This window comes from Doryrhamphus excisus, chromosome 12 (genome assembly GCF_030265055.1).
Source record: "Doryrhamphus excisus isolate RoL2022-K1 chromosome 12, RoL_Dexc_1.0, whole genome shotgun sequence".
NCBI classification, from domain to species: Eukaryota; Metazoa; Chordata; class Actinopteri; order Syngnathiformes; family Syngnathidae; genus Doryrhamphus; species Doryrhamphus excisus.
Genome location: NC_080477.1, coordinates 19,314,414 through 19,330,133, shown reverse-complemented (window position 1 = coordinate 19,330,133; position 15,720 = coordinate 19,314,414). Strand labels below are relative to the sequence as shown.

The following is a 15,720-nucleotide window of genomic DNA, read 5'->3' as shown; positions in this document are numbered from 1 at the left end:
AAGAATGAAAAAGGAAAACTGTTTCAAAATATTTGAAACCTGTTTAAGTGTTTAAAATAGAAAAAGTAAACAGCCCAAGTGATGCTGTTCCACTTCAGTCCTGTAGGTGGTGATAGAGCGCAGTACAAACCATTACCAGACAAAATAAATAATGAAAAACAATGAAAAACTTGTGCGCTACATGACGAGATTTTTACACTCCGGAGGAAAAAAAAAGTCAGGGATTTACTTTGACATTTAAATGTCTTATTTCATTCGGACTGTTTGTTCTAAACCCTTTGTATCAATTTGTTCAGTAGTTTTTAGTTGATTTTGTTAAAAGTTAGTACGAATATCAAGGGGCAGGCGTGTTAGCTAAAACGGTGGACGTAATCAGTGAGGTACAATTGTGAGGGTTTGTATATTAGAAAACGAACTGTTTTTTAATATTTTTTATTTTCATAAAGTAAACCATTGCCTCAACTATGGCGTCACTTTATTTCGTCACTTACTATGTGACGCAAGCGTTTCAACTCTCGCTTTGTAGGAGGAGGGTCTTCAATCGAGCTACTTCCGGGTTGGCTACAGCTCCTTGTTATGCTAGCTCGAACGCTCGTGTGAATTAGGGAGGGAAGGAAAGGGATGGGGGTGGATAAGGGCCTCCGAACGAGGAAGTACTGCAATGATAACATGAAGCTCCTGCTGCTGCTGCTGCCGCCGCCTTCTCTGTGATTGCAATCCCCCTCATCTGTTTCCTGCCCGCGATGCCGTCCCAGCGCGTCTTCGCTCTGCCTAGGCAGCAATCTCTGCTCCTTCCTGCCGTTATCAACCCCTTCGTACAGGACACTAAACTCTCCAAGACCACCATACTCAAAGTGAGTGACTACTGCGTTTCTTATATATATATATATATATATATATATATATATAAATACGCATCGAGATATGTGAAATGACGTCCACATCGCCAAGGCCTTGGTGTTGTTATTGTTATTATGATAATCTGCTTTGCTATGTGCAAAGCCTCACTGTGTGGTATGCATTTCAGGAACAATGGGAGCCCTTATGTGCTGGATACTGATCAGGATTTTACACAAGGAATGTAAACCGCCTGCATTCGTGTGTCTCTCTTTCTCTGTTCTCTCTGAGTAGTGTGTCCTCCAGGGAATCGTCCTGGTCCCGCTTCGCGCCATCCTCATTTCATTGGTGCTCATGGTAACATGGCCAGTGGCTGTCATCATCACCTTCAAGCATCCTCTGAAGGGAGCAGTGGCACCAATGACAGGATGGAGAAGGTAAAGAACAACAGCACCTATAACGGAATGATGGGGAAAAAGTAAATCCGCTAATTGTACTGCCTTTGAGAGTAGCAAACACTACCTTTATAAACCACAGTTATTATACTTTATGAAGTAGAACATACGATGGATCTGCGCGATTGATCGATCGCGCTGCGCTCGAGATGGATCCATTGTTAGCGCACAAATCGATCGATTTCTGCACTCACGATGGATATAACTGACTTTTGCGTTAGAGACCGATGCTTTGACACTTTGCTGACGATGACTGACGTTGATCTGCTAATTGCATACAATGACAGGGTTAGGGTTAGGGTTTAGGGTTCACACTCCCCCCCGCCGAGAACGGTAACAAAGTGAACTGCTTGACAATTAATCAAAGATTTAAAATTTGCATGCACCGACTTCTTGTTGATTCTTGTAAGTAACAACGCTCAGTGCTGCCATTTGTTGGCATCTAAACAAACTACACACATCCATCCCGGGCGCAGGAATATACCATTAATTGTGAGCGCAGAAATCGATCAATTTGTGCGCTAACGATGGATCGTGCAGATCCATCGTAACGGCCATATTCTACAGAGCAGCCGGAACGAACAGGCACATATGTCACACTAACTTTTGTTTCACATTCTTAATTTTCAACATAGTCATATTGTACTAAGCAGCCAGGACAGGCTTCTATGGTTATCATCACACTTTTTAATGTCTTCAATGGTGGCATCCCACTAATAAGTCATAAGTCTTCCTTTAAATGGTCGATGAGCCACGGTGGGTTGTTCAGGTGTACCCAATATTGTGATCTACTATGACAAACCGAGAATCGGCATTATCTTGGATTTACGATCCAAACACAAACAAGCAGCCTATTGTCACAACAAATAGATCCTGGCACTTTGTAGAAAGTGCCTTTAAAAATATATATATAAATAAATAAAAAATAATTAAAGATCATATCAGCACCACCAACATGACTTCAGCTCTGTTCCCAGAACACAAGAACAGACTGAGTGGGTGCCATAAGCTACAGTAAATTAAGCTAATAATGTTTGATTATGTGATGATTCGATTTTGTTAGTCATGCAGAAAGTCTGTTGTCCAAACAGTTATGATTGTAGACTACACCAATGAGGAAGTGTGGTGGAAGTGAAAAGTGGTTGCAATATATAAAGTTGAAGCAAAGTACGTAGGTTGTGCAACCGTCACAGCAACAAGCCTTGAAGCCATAAATGCAGAAAAAAAAGCCTACTACCCCGATAATAAACATCGTTTCATGAAAATCTCTCTGTTTTGGATTATTGTTAAACCCTATTCAACTTTGTGTTGTCTGCAGGCTCATGTGTCAGAGTGTGATGGCCACCCTGGGGAGAGCCTACTACTTCTGCATGGGCTTCCGAGTGGTGGTCAAGGGCAAGCAAGTGAGCAGTAGCGAGGCCCCCATCCTGGCCGTGGCCCCCCACTCCACCTTCTTTGACGGTATCGTGTGCATAGTGGCCGGCCTGCCTTCCACTGTTTCCCGCATGGAGAACCTGGCCACGCCCATCTTTGGCAGTGAGTCATTTTTGGCGAAAATAATTTGTTGTTGTGTCCACCATAAAGCCATTATTAACTGCATTGTTACCGACACAAAAAGCTGAAGCAACCTCATTCTATTGTGAATTTTTCCACAAAGTAATTACCGTATTTTCCGCACTATACGGCGCACCGTGTTATAAGGCGCACCTTCAATGAATGATATATTTTAAAACTTTTTCCATACATAAGGCGCACCGCATTATAAGGCGCTACAGTAGAGGCTGTAGTTACGTTATGCAACCATTAGATGGTGCCGCGCTAAAGGGAATGTCAACAAAACAGTCAGATAGGTCAGTCAAACTTTATTAATAGAGAACAAACAAGCTTTCCACAACTCCATTCACTCCCAAAATGAATAAACAGCTGTTTTATTATTTTCTCTGAGGTAAAGCCATCTCGCTTTATTGCCACGGAAACTTTGTTTAGTCTTCTTTACTTGGCGCAGCTCATCCTCATGCTTCCTCCACTTCCGCACCATCGATTCATTAATGTTAAACTCTCTTGCTGCTGCTCTATTTCCGTGTTCTACTGCGGGACTGATCGCCTTGAGTTTAAACTCTGCGTTGTAAGCGTGTCTCTTAATAGGAGCCATTTCAGGGTCTTTATACAAACGCACAAATTAAAGTGAATCGTTGTTTAATATTTCCCAGTATGCACAGCGCACTTCTTCTTCTACGGGAAAAATGGAGTCGGTGGCTGCTTACCGTAAGTTGCGAGACCTGTCGCGGCTCAGTATTGATCCATATACGTATAAGGCGCACCGGATTATAAGGCGCATTGTCAGCTTTTTAAAAAAAAATCAAATTTTAGGTGCGCCTTATAGTGCGGAAAATACGGTAATAAATAACTGCTGTTGTGGGAGGACACCGGAATACCCGGAAAAAAACCCCACGCATACATGGTGAGAACATGCAAACTCCACACAGAGATGGCCAAGGGTGGATTTGAACACCCAGCTGCCGTGCAGCACTTTCCAAACATACACGAGCAAAAGAGAATTCAACCGTACTGTACAATAAAACTAAAATAAAGTAACATTTTAGCCTATCCCAGCTGTCTTTGGGGGAGAGACAGGGGAACACCCTGGACTGGTCGCCAGCCAATCACAGGGCACATATAGTCAAATGGGGGTGGGATTGGACTCCGGTCTTCTAGCTGTGAAGTCTGCGCGCTAACCATTCGATTATTATACTATTCATGTCTAATATATCTTATTTTCTCAGATTATATATACTATATATATCATGTCTACAGGGCTCTAATAATGTTAAGTAAACTATTTAGAAGTTTGTAAACAAGTGTCTCTGTCCGACTTGCATAAATTGACTTATCGCAGTGGAGTCTGGAACCATTTAACTGCAATAAACGAGGGACGACTGTACATTAAATGTTGCAGCATATAATAAAGTGTCTGCAAAGGGTTAAAACAGGAATGCAGGCTGTGTGTAAACATATGCGTCACACACTTCATCTCCCTAATCTGATCAGCATCTACGGTTGCTGCACAATTTCACTACTAATTATTACAAAAAATGATTGATTGTTAATTTTGGTGTGTCCACTTATAATATATCATGTTTAATAAGGACATATTTTCTTATATGTACTTTATGTGTGTCCTTTCCTGCAGGGTTTGTACGCTGCCTCCAGCCGGTGCTAGTGTCCAGAAAAGACCCGGACTCAAGGAAGAACACCATCCAAGAGATCGACAGCAGAGCCAAGTCAGGAGGTCGCTGGCCACAGGTTTGTTTAAAAAAAAAAAAAAAAAAAGTCTGTTGTTGCCTAAGAATAGTTGCAGACTAATGTTGAAGTAGGCTGCGCCACTTCCTGTTGTATGCAATCCTCCTTAAAAAAACAAAAATCTTGTTTAAAAAGTCAGGATTATTATAACTAAATTGAAGTTTTCTCTATTGATTTGCCCCTTGAGGTTTTGATATTTCCAGAGGGAACGTGTACAAATCGCTCGTGTCTCATCACATTCAAACAAGGTGCGGCATCACACACACACACACACACACACACACACACACACGGTAAAAACTCACTTTTATTCGACTTTCTCCACTTTATTATTGCTTGCACATATTCTGTCCTTAGGTGCCTTCATTCCAGGCGTACCTGTGCAGCCTGTGCTTTTGAGATATCCCAACAAACTAGTAAGTGTTCATGCACAATAACACACAACCGATCAAATATTATTATCTTTTAAAGGTGGAATTTATTCAACTCTTGTATTAACTCTTCTTATGATGTGGAACATGTTGTACTCATTCAGTTGTGTTCCATTTCCTTCCCTGCAGGATACAGTGACATGGACCTGGCAGGGTTTCAGCTCGTAAGTGTTCTTCTGTGAGGTCTTTCGATAACAGCCATGATCATAAATAAATGATTTTGTTTCTGTTGTTTATATAAATTACATTACGTCCCGATGAAATCACATGCAGAAGGACCCTGCTGCTTCTAACGCTGTGCCAGCTTTACACCACAGTGGAGATTGAGGTAAGCGGACATATCCAAAATGGCAGTACATCGACATCGCTAACTTTCATTATTCATTCATTTTCTACTGCTTATACACTGCTTGTACACCCTGGACTGGTGGCCAGCCAATCACAGGGCACATATAGACAAACAACCATTCACACTCACATTCATACCTATGGACAATTTGGAGTCGCCAATTAAATTAGCATGTTTTTAGAATGTTGGAGGAAACCGTATTACTACACAGAGATGGGCGGGGGTGGAATTGAACCCAGGTCTCCTAGCTGTGCGCTAACCACTCGACCACCGTGCAGCCCCATCGCTAACTTATAAAATACAATTATTTGTGGCCCGACTTTTATGTCAAGTACGTTTACTGCAATGGCTTTTGGTATAACACACAACATGCCGCAATAATGCACATGAAGTATTAATATAAAATTAAATAACTTAAAAAAAAGATAGTGGAATTAGGGAGATATTTTTTCGCATTTTTTTCAAACATTTGACTATGCCAAATATGCAAAAAAGAAATCTGAAAGGGGGTAAATAGGACACCACATGTCTGAGTCAGGCCTCTAGATGGAGAAATATGATAAACATTACATTTTGTATGCAAGTCTGCAATCGACCACAGTGCCAAGAAACGGTGTTTGAACCTTGTCATCTTCAATTTTTTTGATTGTAATGTTCTTCAGTTCCTGCCACCTCACGTCCCAACAGAGGACGAGAGAAGAAGTCCTGCATTGTTAGCCAGCAAAGTGAGAGACATCATGGCCCAGTAAGAATACAAGTACATACATGTGTCCTTTCTAGACCGTGTCTGATGTGTGCTTCACGCTGCTTCCAGGGCACTCGGCATCCCCGTGACGGACCACACGTACGAGGACTGCCGCTTGATGATCTCCGCCGGGGAGCTGACACTACCGATGGAGGCCGGCTTGGTGGAATTCACCAAAATCAGTCGCAAGCTCAAGTAAGACTTTGAATCATCTTATCACTTTGATAAATGACCTCCTGACTACTCTTCTTCAGTTTGAAGTGGGACAACGTGAGGAAGGAGTTGGACGGTTTCGCCGCCATGGCTAGCTCGTGTAAAGGAGGACGCATCACCATTAAGGAGTTTGCCGGCTTCCTGAAGCTCCCAGTCAGCCCCGCCCTGGAGGAGCTCTTTGCCCTGTTTGATAGGGTAAGACACTCACATGTCACATATTTACTATATCTACTCAGAAACCAAAGACTGGCAAGCATTTGAGGCCAAAAAGATGGCACTACTTGTAGTTGTCTGACTAAAGATGCAGTATTTAAGTCCGCAATGGGAGGATGAGCTACAGCCATTCTATGTAAATGCAATATGATGCTCAAAAACAGGAGTTTAAAAATAAAAAAAGGACTAATTGACTACAATTTTTTCCCAAGAATTTATCATGTATCTATGTAGTCCATAATATTACATTGCATATATGAAAATCAAACAATTAATTTAATTAGTTATTAATTTTCAGTCAAAACATTCCGATTTTATAGGTCTTCTGTTTTTACAACATTAATGGCAATTGACCCTCAGCACCGTTTGTAGTCTTTATTAACTTGAAATATGTACAATAATCCCTGGTTTATCACAGTTAATTGGGTCCAGGTACAACCACGATCCTTATTTATAAATGCAATATTTTCATAGTTAATGTATAGAAAAGCTCTCTATATGACATTCTAAACATGGTCATTTGCATTATTAGAGCCCTTTAGACATGAAATAACACCCCTATAGTCACCTTTACACTCCTATTCCCCAATATAGTAGAAGTAATCATAGAATATTTGAGACATAAATTAGGCTTGTGTGTGTTGCTGTAAATATTTTCTGACACAAGGGGAGTGAAGTATGTATTTTAGTTAATTTAGACATTTTTTTATGCTTGAAAATCCTTAATTCAGGCAAGAAATTCATCTAATTTGCTTGCATATGCTTATTTTTTGCTAACAATAGGCCATATTCAACATCAAAACAGCCTCATTTGTGAATTAATATATACATATGTTGTGTTAAAGCAAAGCGAAAGTGATGAGGGATCACGTATTTTTTGTGCTTCTTTTCCAGAATGGCGACGGCACCATAGATTTCAGAGAGTACGTCATCGGAGTGACCATCCTGTGTCGGCCAGCCAACACCGAAGATGTGCTGCGGATGGCATTCCGGGTATGACAAAGATTATTTATATATTGAGCTAATTCAACTGTGCAAATGCTTGAATACACATACAGATATACTGTATTTAGTGTGAATTAGCACAAGGTATATGTTTATCTTTCTGATACTGAGTAAACCTGAAAGCAGAAACACGCCACTGCAGTGAAATGGAAACAGGAAGCAGCACGGGACAGACATGTGGATCATGTCACAGTAATAATATATGGCGTGGGAGTCAGTCTCGGGAGTCAATTGTCCGACCAGAACAGCAAATGTGGTTTTGGAAATTCAACAAAGAAAAAAAAATAAAAATCCTATTACAAAGTGCAGTTTCAAGATGAACTACTGTACATCGGAGGGGAACAAACAGGAAGGATTAATCCAAATGTTGTGTTTTCGTAGCTGTTTGACACGGACGAAGATCAGAAAATCACACGAGAAGAGTTCACGGCGCTGCTGCGCTCCGCTCTGGGCGTATCCGATATCAACATGGTCAAACTGTTCAAAGAAATCGACGCAGACAGCTCGGGGTTCATCACTTTCAGTGAGTATATTATTATTATTATTATTATTATTATTATTATTATTGACAAAACACCAATTGCACAATACAACACAATTATTTAGTAAGCTGAAGATTTTTAGATTTATTGTTTATATGCTATTTCATGGCTTATTATTGGTCCAAAATGATGCCTAAATTCAGCATTTTCAAGCATAACACTTGACAAATGAGCTAAAATACAAATACAAGGCATTCAAAAGATGCATTCAAAGACGAATGATTGCAGCCAGAACAACAAGCTTTTATTGAAAATTTGAATTATCTCACAAGAGTCACAGTAATACCAAATAAAAACACAGGCTACTTTTGCGGCCGTAACCCACGCCAAGCTAAAACCGCCATGCCATTCCCCTCGGGAACACATTTTTAGCAATACAAAGACTTATTCATGCCTTAAATGGCTTATTTATTCTTATTACATTGACTATATTGGGTAATATATATTGGGAATGTAAAGTTGTAGCCTAATAATGTTAAAAGACATAGACATAGACTTTCTTTATTGTCATTGCACAATAACGAAATGTTGTTGCCTGGCTCCCGTGTAATAATAAATAATAAATAATAAATAATAAATAATAAATAATAAATAATAAATAATAAATAATAAATAATAAATAATAAATAATAAATAATAAATAATAAATAATAAATAATAAATAATAAATAATGTGGAGAATAAATAGATGACAAATATGATCAAATATGAACAATGTACAGCATAAACAGTAATTTGTACAAAAAAATTAAATAATTTTGAATAAATAACAATATATACATATCACTATATTGACAGTTACTATGGTAGCCATTATGTCATTGTATGGTCATATCACCTCATGCTTCAGTACATGAAAAAAGAAAAACAAAAAAAAAACAACACTTGAAAGCAGGAAGTGAACAAAATGTAACAGTTACTGATAGTAAAAGTACCAGATGGAGGGGTAGGATTTAATAAGCTTTGCTTCTTCCTACTCCTTTTGGACATGTGGAACTGTGAACTGATTATGTGATGCATTCAATTGTCATCTGATGCATGTTCAAATGAAATTAAACCATTACCATTACCAATTAACGTGGATAAAATGAGGGTGCCAAGGCCACTTCTGTCCTGTAGGCAGCAGTAATGTCCAAATTAGTTTTGGAATCCACTGGTAACCACAACACGTTCTTCTTCACACGTTCCGTGTGTGTTTCGGGATCCCCTTACACAGGTGAGTTTCAAGCTTTCGCCACAACCCACCCGGAATATGCCAAGCTCTTCACCACCTACCTGGAGCTTCAGAGGTACCAAGCCATCCAGGAGGCGAGGCCCGGAGATCTGGAACTGTCCGGTCAGGTCAGTTCAGGGGAAAGTCGGGAGGAGAGCACCTCGGATAAGAAAGACGACTGAGAACCCAATCCATAGTCCACTCCACTTTGGTCTGGTCAGAAGCATCTTTTAGGTCTTTTTTTTTTTTAAGTCTTAGTGCCTTATGGTGCAGACACTACTTCCACCTGTCAATGTCACGGCCAGGTCACAATTGTCTATCCCTTTTTTAATGATTATTATGACAAATAATAATACAAATTACCCCAAAAATTTTTTTTTAACAAATAATACTATTGAGATAAATAATTATCTTTAATTATCTGTAACCCAAATACCCAAAGTTGGTGTCATGTTGTGCTTCCTTAGCCAGCAAACCACACCAAATAGTTAATTCTACTTGGGTGATTAATCAACCATCAATTCCGTACTGTCAAATTCTGTCAAAACAATCAATAACCATGCCCGTTGCCTCTGGTGCTCAACTCAACTGATTGGATATGATTTGTAAAGACACTTAAGTGGTCCATGAAGGCCTCACAGATGTCAAAAACATATCGTAGCGACAACAAGAGACCGTTGTGACAAGACGCAGATCTATCCGGGTTGGGCTTCTGCTGCCATTGATGTTCCCAAGAAACACAGGAGCGTCTTCTTGACTCAAATTGTCAAATCTTTGGGGACGACTACAACTTTTTCCCGGAGAAGCGAGTTGCTCGTTCTATTATTGTCGTCATCCTCTCGAAGGAGCGCGAACCAATTTTTGCCGCAATACTAATCCCATGTTGGATTTATCTCCCGTTTCCAGTTCTATTATCATCATCATTACTGGGGGTGTGTATCGGCAAGAATCTGGCGATACGATATATCACGATACTGTTAAGGCGATATTTTTTTTTGTTTTTCTTGTAGTTAATAATAGTAATAATACATTTTATTTATATAGCGCTTTTCAAAATACTCAAAGACACTTTACAGAAGAATGGAGTTGAATAAAAACAAGTAAACAGAGTAGAAGACACACCAAAATACAACATTCATTGGTTAATACACACTTAAAACATGAGTAAAAGGGCGGGGCACAGCAGTCAGATATAAAAAGTTAAAGATTATTTCCTGGGAAAACTGAATTACACCAGCAATATACACTTACTAAACATATTTTGATTCTATTCTGTATCACAAACTTTCCTCTGTAAAAAGTGTTGCATTTGGATAAATAAAGTTTTAACATCCAGCTTTAAATTTACAAAAAAAAAAAAACATAAAAAACAAATAAATTTAATTATATCTCAAGATCCTGCTCAAATGTTCACATTCTATTAGCTGTTAAAAAATGCAGTATACAGTCCCTGAACTATCCACCATCAGAAGAGTATTTTTGTGGAACAAAGTAACTAACATCAGTAAAAAGTCCTTTTTTAGGATGCTTGAAATAACCATTATTTAACAAAATAGTGATATCAATTTGAAAAACAAAATACCTGCAATGCGGCCATGTTGAACTGTGTTTATGTGAGTCTCGTTCAACGAAATCTTGACCTTGCCTAATTGACTACGTAAGTGCTGCCACCTAACGATCGGAGGTTTCAATTAAAATCAGAAATGAACCTTTTGCCGTGTCTGCACTTGAATAAATACCATATACAGTCTATGGTAAATACCTAAAAATATCCATACTTATAGGTTATCACATGGTTTGGTTTGACCTTCGGTCTCGGGCTGGGGCATGATACTGGGCCTGATACCAGACAAACCATGTGATGATCTTATTATCACATACTATTTAATCAAAAGACCATTTTGTTTCCAGAAAAAAAATCAGTTTATTACATGTATTATATCTAAACAGTGTAAACACAATAATTGCAAAAATATATAGATAGATAGATAGATAGACTCCCTTTATTGTCATTGCACAAAAACACAGCAGTGAAATTGCCAACGAAATGTCGTTGCCTGGCTCCCATATAACAACAGACACAAAAGAAGATAAGTAAAAACAAATAATAATAATAATAATGTGGAGGCAACAATAATATTTTATCAATGTCTTATCTCGTCTTATCTTATCAATGTCTGACAATTAAAGTTCCATTAATCAAGTTTGGGTTTTTTGGTGACTGGAGAAGCACTAGGAACTAAGCACTCGTGCGCTGTTCTCTGATTGGTTGTTTCACGGGCACGATACCTCTGAGTGGACAGCTACGGGGGGCTGATACTGGACATGGTTAAACTCTATATTTTATCAGTATCACCGCCTTGGGTTTTGACACAGTATCATTTCGGCCTTTTCCCGTATCATTCATGGGCGGTTTCTAGGGTACAGGGCCAATTAATACTGTAGTATGTGATCATTTTTAATATCGATACAGTATCGCGATATATCGCCGAAACGATATTTTCTTACACAACTTAATCATTACTCTTTTTTCTTCCTTGCCATAATTTTTTTTATTTTTTAAATGATAAAACTATTTTAAAATAGTATCTCACAGTTGCAGGTAGAGAATGTGCAAAAAGCAGGAAGGAGGCAATAAACTAGAAAAAAAGAAGCACAGTTAAGTGGGAGAAGGAATTGCCGACTAGAAGACACGTTGTTTTTTTACGCACAGTTTGCGGTGTGTAAACGCATCTTAAGGCCGCAACACACCAAATGTATTATTATATTTTGTTGTGATAAAGTGACGCTAGTTTCAAGTCTCTTGAACACATTTATACAACGATATACAAACATATACATTTTAAACCAACACCTCATGTTCAAATCCACGAAAAAAACATTTCTTACGTGTTGATATAACATATAAAACGTGTTGGTGTTTTTAACAAATGAATTATTGTGCTTTGATTTTGCTTATGCCGTGTATTATTCCACTCCATATGTGTTTGTAATTAGTTTACAGTAAGCTTTATTTGGATCCAGGCAAGTGTTGCTAATCCTGCAGATGTTGTTGTGTGTGTGTGTGTGTGTGTGTGTGTGTGTACTCAGGGACACGGACCTTGTAAAGACGGCTGTATAATTAAGTAGAAGGTTTGCTTTGCATGTTGTATCTATTTGCATCCCCACGCTTCATGTTTGGTGCTGACACAGCAAGAGCGTTCACGTGGAAATAGGGCAATTTGTGAGCAAAAAAGGCAAAATAGGAGTGTGTGTATTCCGGTGGGGTGCGCGTTCAGATTAACAAGTCGTCATTTTTTTTTTTTGGTCTGTTTGTCTTTTTAATTTTTTTGTTGACGTTGCAAAGTTGAAAGTACAACAAGAATGCATATTTAATTGAAAAACTTTGTTGAAAATAAGGCATTACCGTGTCATTCTCTAATCCGGCACCAGATGGCAGCAAACATCTTTTTTTTTTTAATCCAGCTGTTTTCTTTTATTATTTACTTCCTCTTTCATGCATGTGTGCTCTGAAGTTTTAATGACTTATATTTTCATGTGACTCCAAACATTACTGCAGTGGAGAAAATTAAATATTTAAGCTCCTGTAAATGTGACATGTAATTGTGAACAAAATAAAAAGGATAAAGATGCCAAAAATGACTCAGTTGATGAGTTTTGTCATTTTTTTTACCATCAGAAAATTTATTAAAATAGTTAAACATGTGTATTTAAAATTGGTTTATTTTATAAATTTATTGTTTTTATTAAAAATATATTTTTATTGTTTTTTTATGATTTCTAAATATATTTTTCTGTAAGAATTTGGGAGTTGCTGTGTGAAAGGACACAAAATTGCAACAATATGATGCTGGGCGCTGTGTAAACTTCTGATAAAGGCTTAAACTTTGGTTTTGGGTTCAGAAGTTGCAATTTTGTAGCGAATCCGTCATGAATAAGGTCCAGTTTCCCACTTCCACAGGTGGGAGTCGAGCTGTCACATGCAATGATAATAATCATAATTGTGAGATGGATATCAGGATTTATTCCCTCTGTGTGTCCAATTTTCATATAATTTTAAATGATCTGATTGTCATTTAGGGTTTTAATGACTTATATTTCATGTGACTCCAAACATTACTGCAGTGGAGAAAATTAAATATTTAAGCTCCTGTAAATGTGACATGTAATTGTGAACAAAATAATAAGGATAAAGATGCCAAAAATGACTGTTGATGAGTTTTGTAATTTTTTTTACCAACAGAAAAATGTTTAAAATAGTTTATCATGTGTATTTAAAATTGGTTTATTTTATAAAAATTTTTTTTATTAAAATATATTATTTTTTAATGTTTTTATGATTTTAAAATATATTTTCCTGGAAGTTTTTCTGTAAGAATTTGTGAGTTGCTGTGTGAAAGGACACAAAAACTTTTGTTTTGGGTTCAGAAGCTGTGATTTTGTAGCGAATCTCTGTAAAAAATCCGTCATGAATAAGGTCCAGTTTCCCACTTCCACAGGCTGTCACATGCAAAGATCATACTTGTGAGATGGATATCAGGATTTATTCCCTCAGTTTGTCCAATTTTCATATAATTTTAAATGATCTGATTGTCATTTAGGGCCCCCCCCATTTGTGTGTAAGCCATGTGCTTCAGCCAGTCCATGATTCCGGCCCTGCCCCCTCATGTTCTTTGCACGTGCTCAAGTGAGGCCTGTATAAATGATTATGGAGGGTGTGGTGTCTTTATTAAAAGCCTGCCGTGAAAACAAACTGATTTCCACCTTTCCAATTGGATTTAACCTTTTCAAAGAGTCATTTTATTTTAATCCAAATTGATGCAATCGATGGGGGTGGGGGGCACGTGCCTGTCATCCCTTTACGACATTGGGGACTTCTTCCTGCGTGACACCCCACCCCGCTCTGACTACACACACACACCCATTCTCCCTCTTACATGACTGTTGTATATTGCTATATCCATTTCAGCAGCGCCCGGGGGTTGATCCTGTCGCAGTAGATTGTGGGAGATACGAAGGCCGCTAATGTGATTTGGTGGCAGGACCTGGCACAGCGAGCAGCTTTCTCTTAGTGGGGCCGCAGCCGGACACGGGCCTCCGACGCACGGTGGAGTCAACGGACCGGCCTGGAGAAAGGAAAAAAAGGTCAATACAGACGGGCCTTGTTGGTAAGTGGAGGTGACACCAGCAGGTAGTGGCACATAATCACATCCATCACCTGATCCACAATCGCTATATAACACCCTTAACATGGAGGTGGGGGGGGGGGGGTTGGGGGGGGTTGTTTGAGGAACGTTACATAAGAGGAAGAAAGATGTTATTTTAGCTTTATGTTCCTGCAGAATGGATCGTCCTGTTTATGAGGACAGGATGCATGCCCACACGCCCACTACAAAAAAAACAACAGTCTCAGCTAATTTATTAGCAACTTTTGCATTAGTATCAGCTTTGTAGGCGCAAGAGTGCAGGAAATACTTGTCATATAGGTAAAAAGGCATTTTATCCCCCTGCTCCTATCTATTTTTTTGTGTAAAAAAAAAAACAAAACAAAAAAAACAGGCTGAGCTTAAATGTTGACAAGTTATTCATTATCCTCACAGTTGTTTGCGCTAAAGTGCAGGAAATACCCAATTCACCTTATAGAGACATTTTGTGTCACACTAGTGTGTCAAACAAAAACAATCTCAGCTAATACTTTACTGATTTGTTTTGTTGTCTTCAATTTTGTGGACGTGAGAGTGCAGGAAATACTTGTCATATAGGTGAAAAGGCATTTTATCCCCCGCTCCTACCTACTTTTGTGTAAAAAAAAAAAAAAAAAAAACACGAAAAAAACAGGCTGAGCTTATATGTTGACAAGTTATTCATTATCCTCACAGTTGTTTGTGCTAAAGTGCAGGAAATACCCAATTCACCTTATAGAGACATTTTGTATCACACTTGTGTCAAACAAAAACAATCTCAGCTAATACTTGACTTATTTGTTTCGTTGTCTTCAATTTTGTGGCCGTGAGAGTGCAGGAAATACTTGTCATATAGGTGAAAAGGCATTTTATCCCCCTGCTCCTGCCTACTTGTGTGTAAAAAGAGAAAAACAGACTAAGCGACTAAGCTTATATGTTGACAAGTTATTCATTATCCTCACAGTTGTTGGCGCTAAAGTGCAGGAAATACCCAATTCACCTTATAGAGAAATTTTGTATCACACTTGTGTGTCAAACAAAAACAATCTCAGCTAATACTTGACTTATTTGTTTCGTTGTCTTCAATTTTGTGGCCGTGAGAGTGCAGGAAATACTTGTCATATACTTGTCATATAGGTGAAAAGGCATTTTATCCCCCTGCTCCTACCTACTTTTGTGTAAAAAAAAAAGAAAAAAAACACACAAAAAAAGGCTGAGCTTATATGTTGACAAG

At 38.5% G+C, this 15,720-nt stretch overlaps 1 protein-coding gene across 1 annotated transcript; it reads left to right on the top strand.

The window, feature by feature from the left end:
• The first annotated feature begins 528 nt into the window (after nt 1–528).
• Nucleotides 529–12,949, top strand: lpcat2 (lysophosphatidylcholine acyltransferase 2). Its single transcript, XM_058089463.1, has 14 exons — nt 529–854; nt 1,132–1,274; nt 2,611–2,828; nt 4,483–4,595; nt 4,780–4,840; nt 4,950–5,008; nt 5,153–5,187; nt 5,297–5,351; nt 6,035–6,117; nt 6,187–6,312; nt 6,372–6,525; nt 7,438–7,536; nt 7,930–8,071; nt 9,307–12,949. Exons 1-14 carry the CDS (start codon nt 744–746, stop codon nt 9,483–9,485), a joined length of 1,578 nt encoding a protein of 525 aa, XP_057945446.1. The 5' UTR covers nt 529–743; the 3' UTR covers nt 9,486–12,949.
• Nucleotides 12,950–15,720: the final 2,771 nt, after the last annotated feature.

Bases quoted from the DNA above. Each gene is read 5' to 3' on its own strand.
- lpcat2 (XM_058089463.1), top strand. From the start codon at position 744: ATGCCGTCCCAGCGCGTCTTCGCTCTGCCTAGGCAGCAATCTCTGCTC. The intron at 1,275-2,610 runs GTAAAGAACAAC...TGTTGTCTGCAG, and splicing joins CCAATGACAGGATGGAGAAG to GCTCATGTGTCAGAGTGTGA. The intron at 2,829-4,482 runs GTGAGTCATTTT...CCTTTCCTGCAG, and splicing joins GGCCACGCCCATCTTTGGCA to GGTTTGTACGCTGCCTCCAG.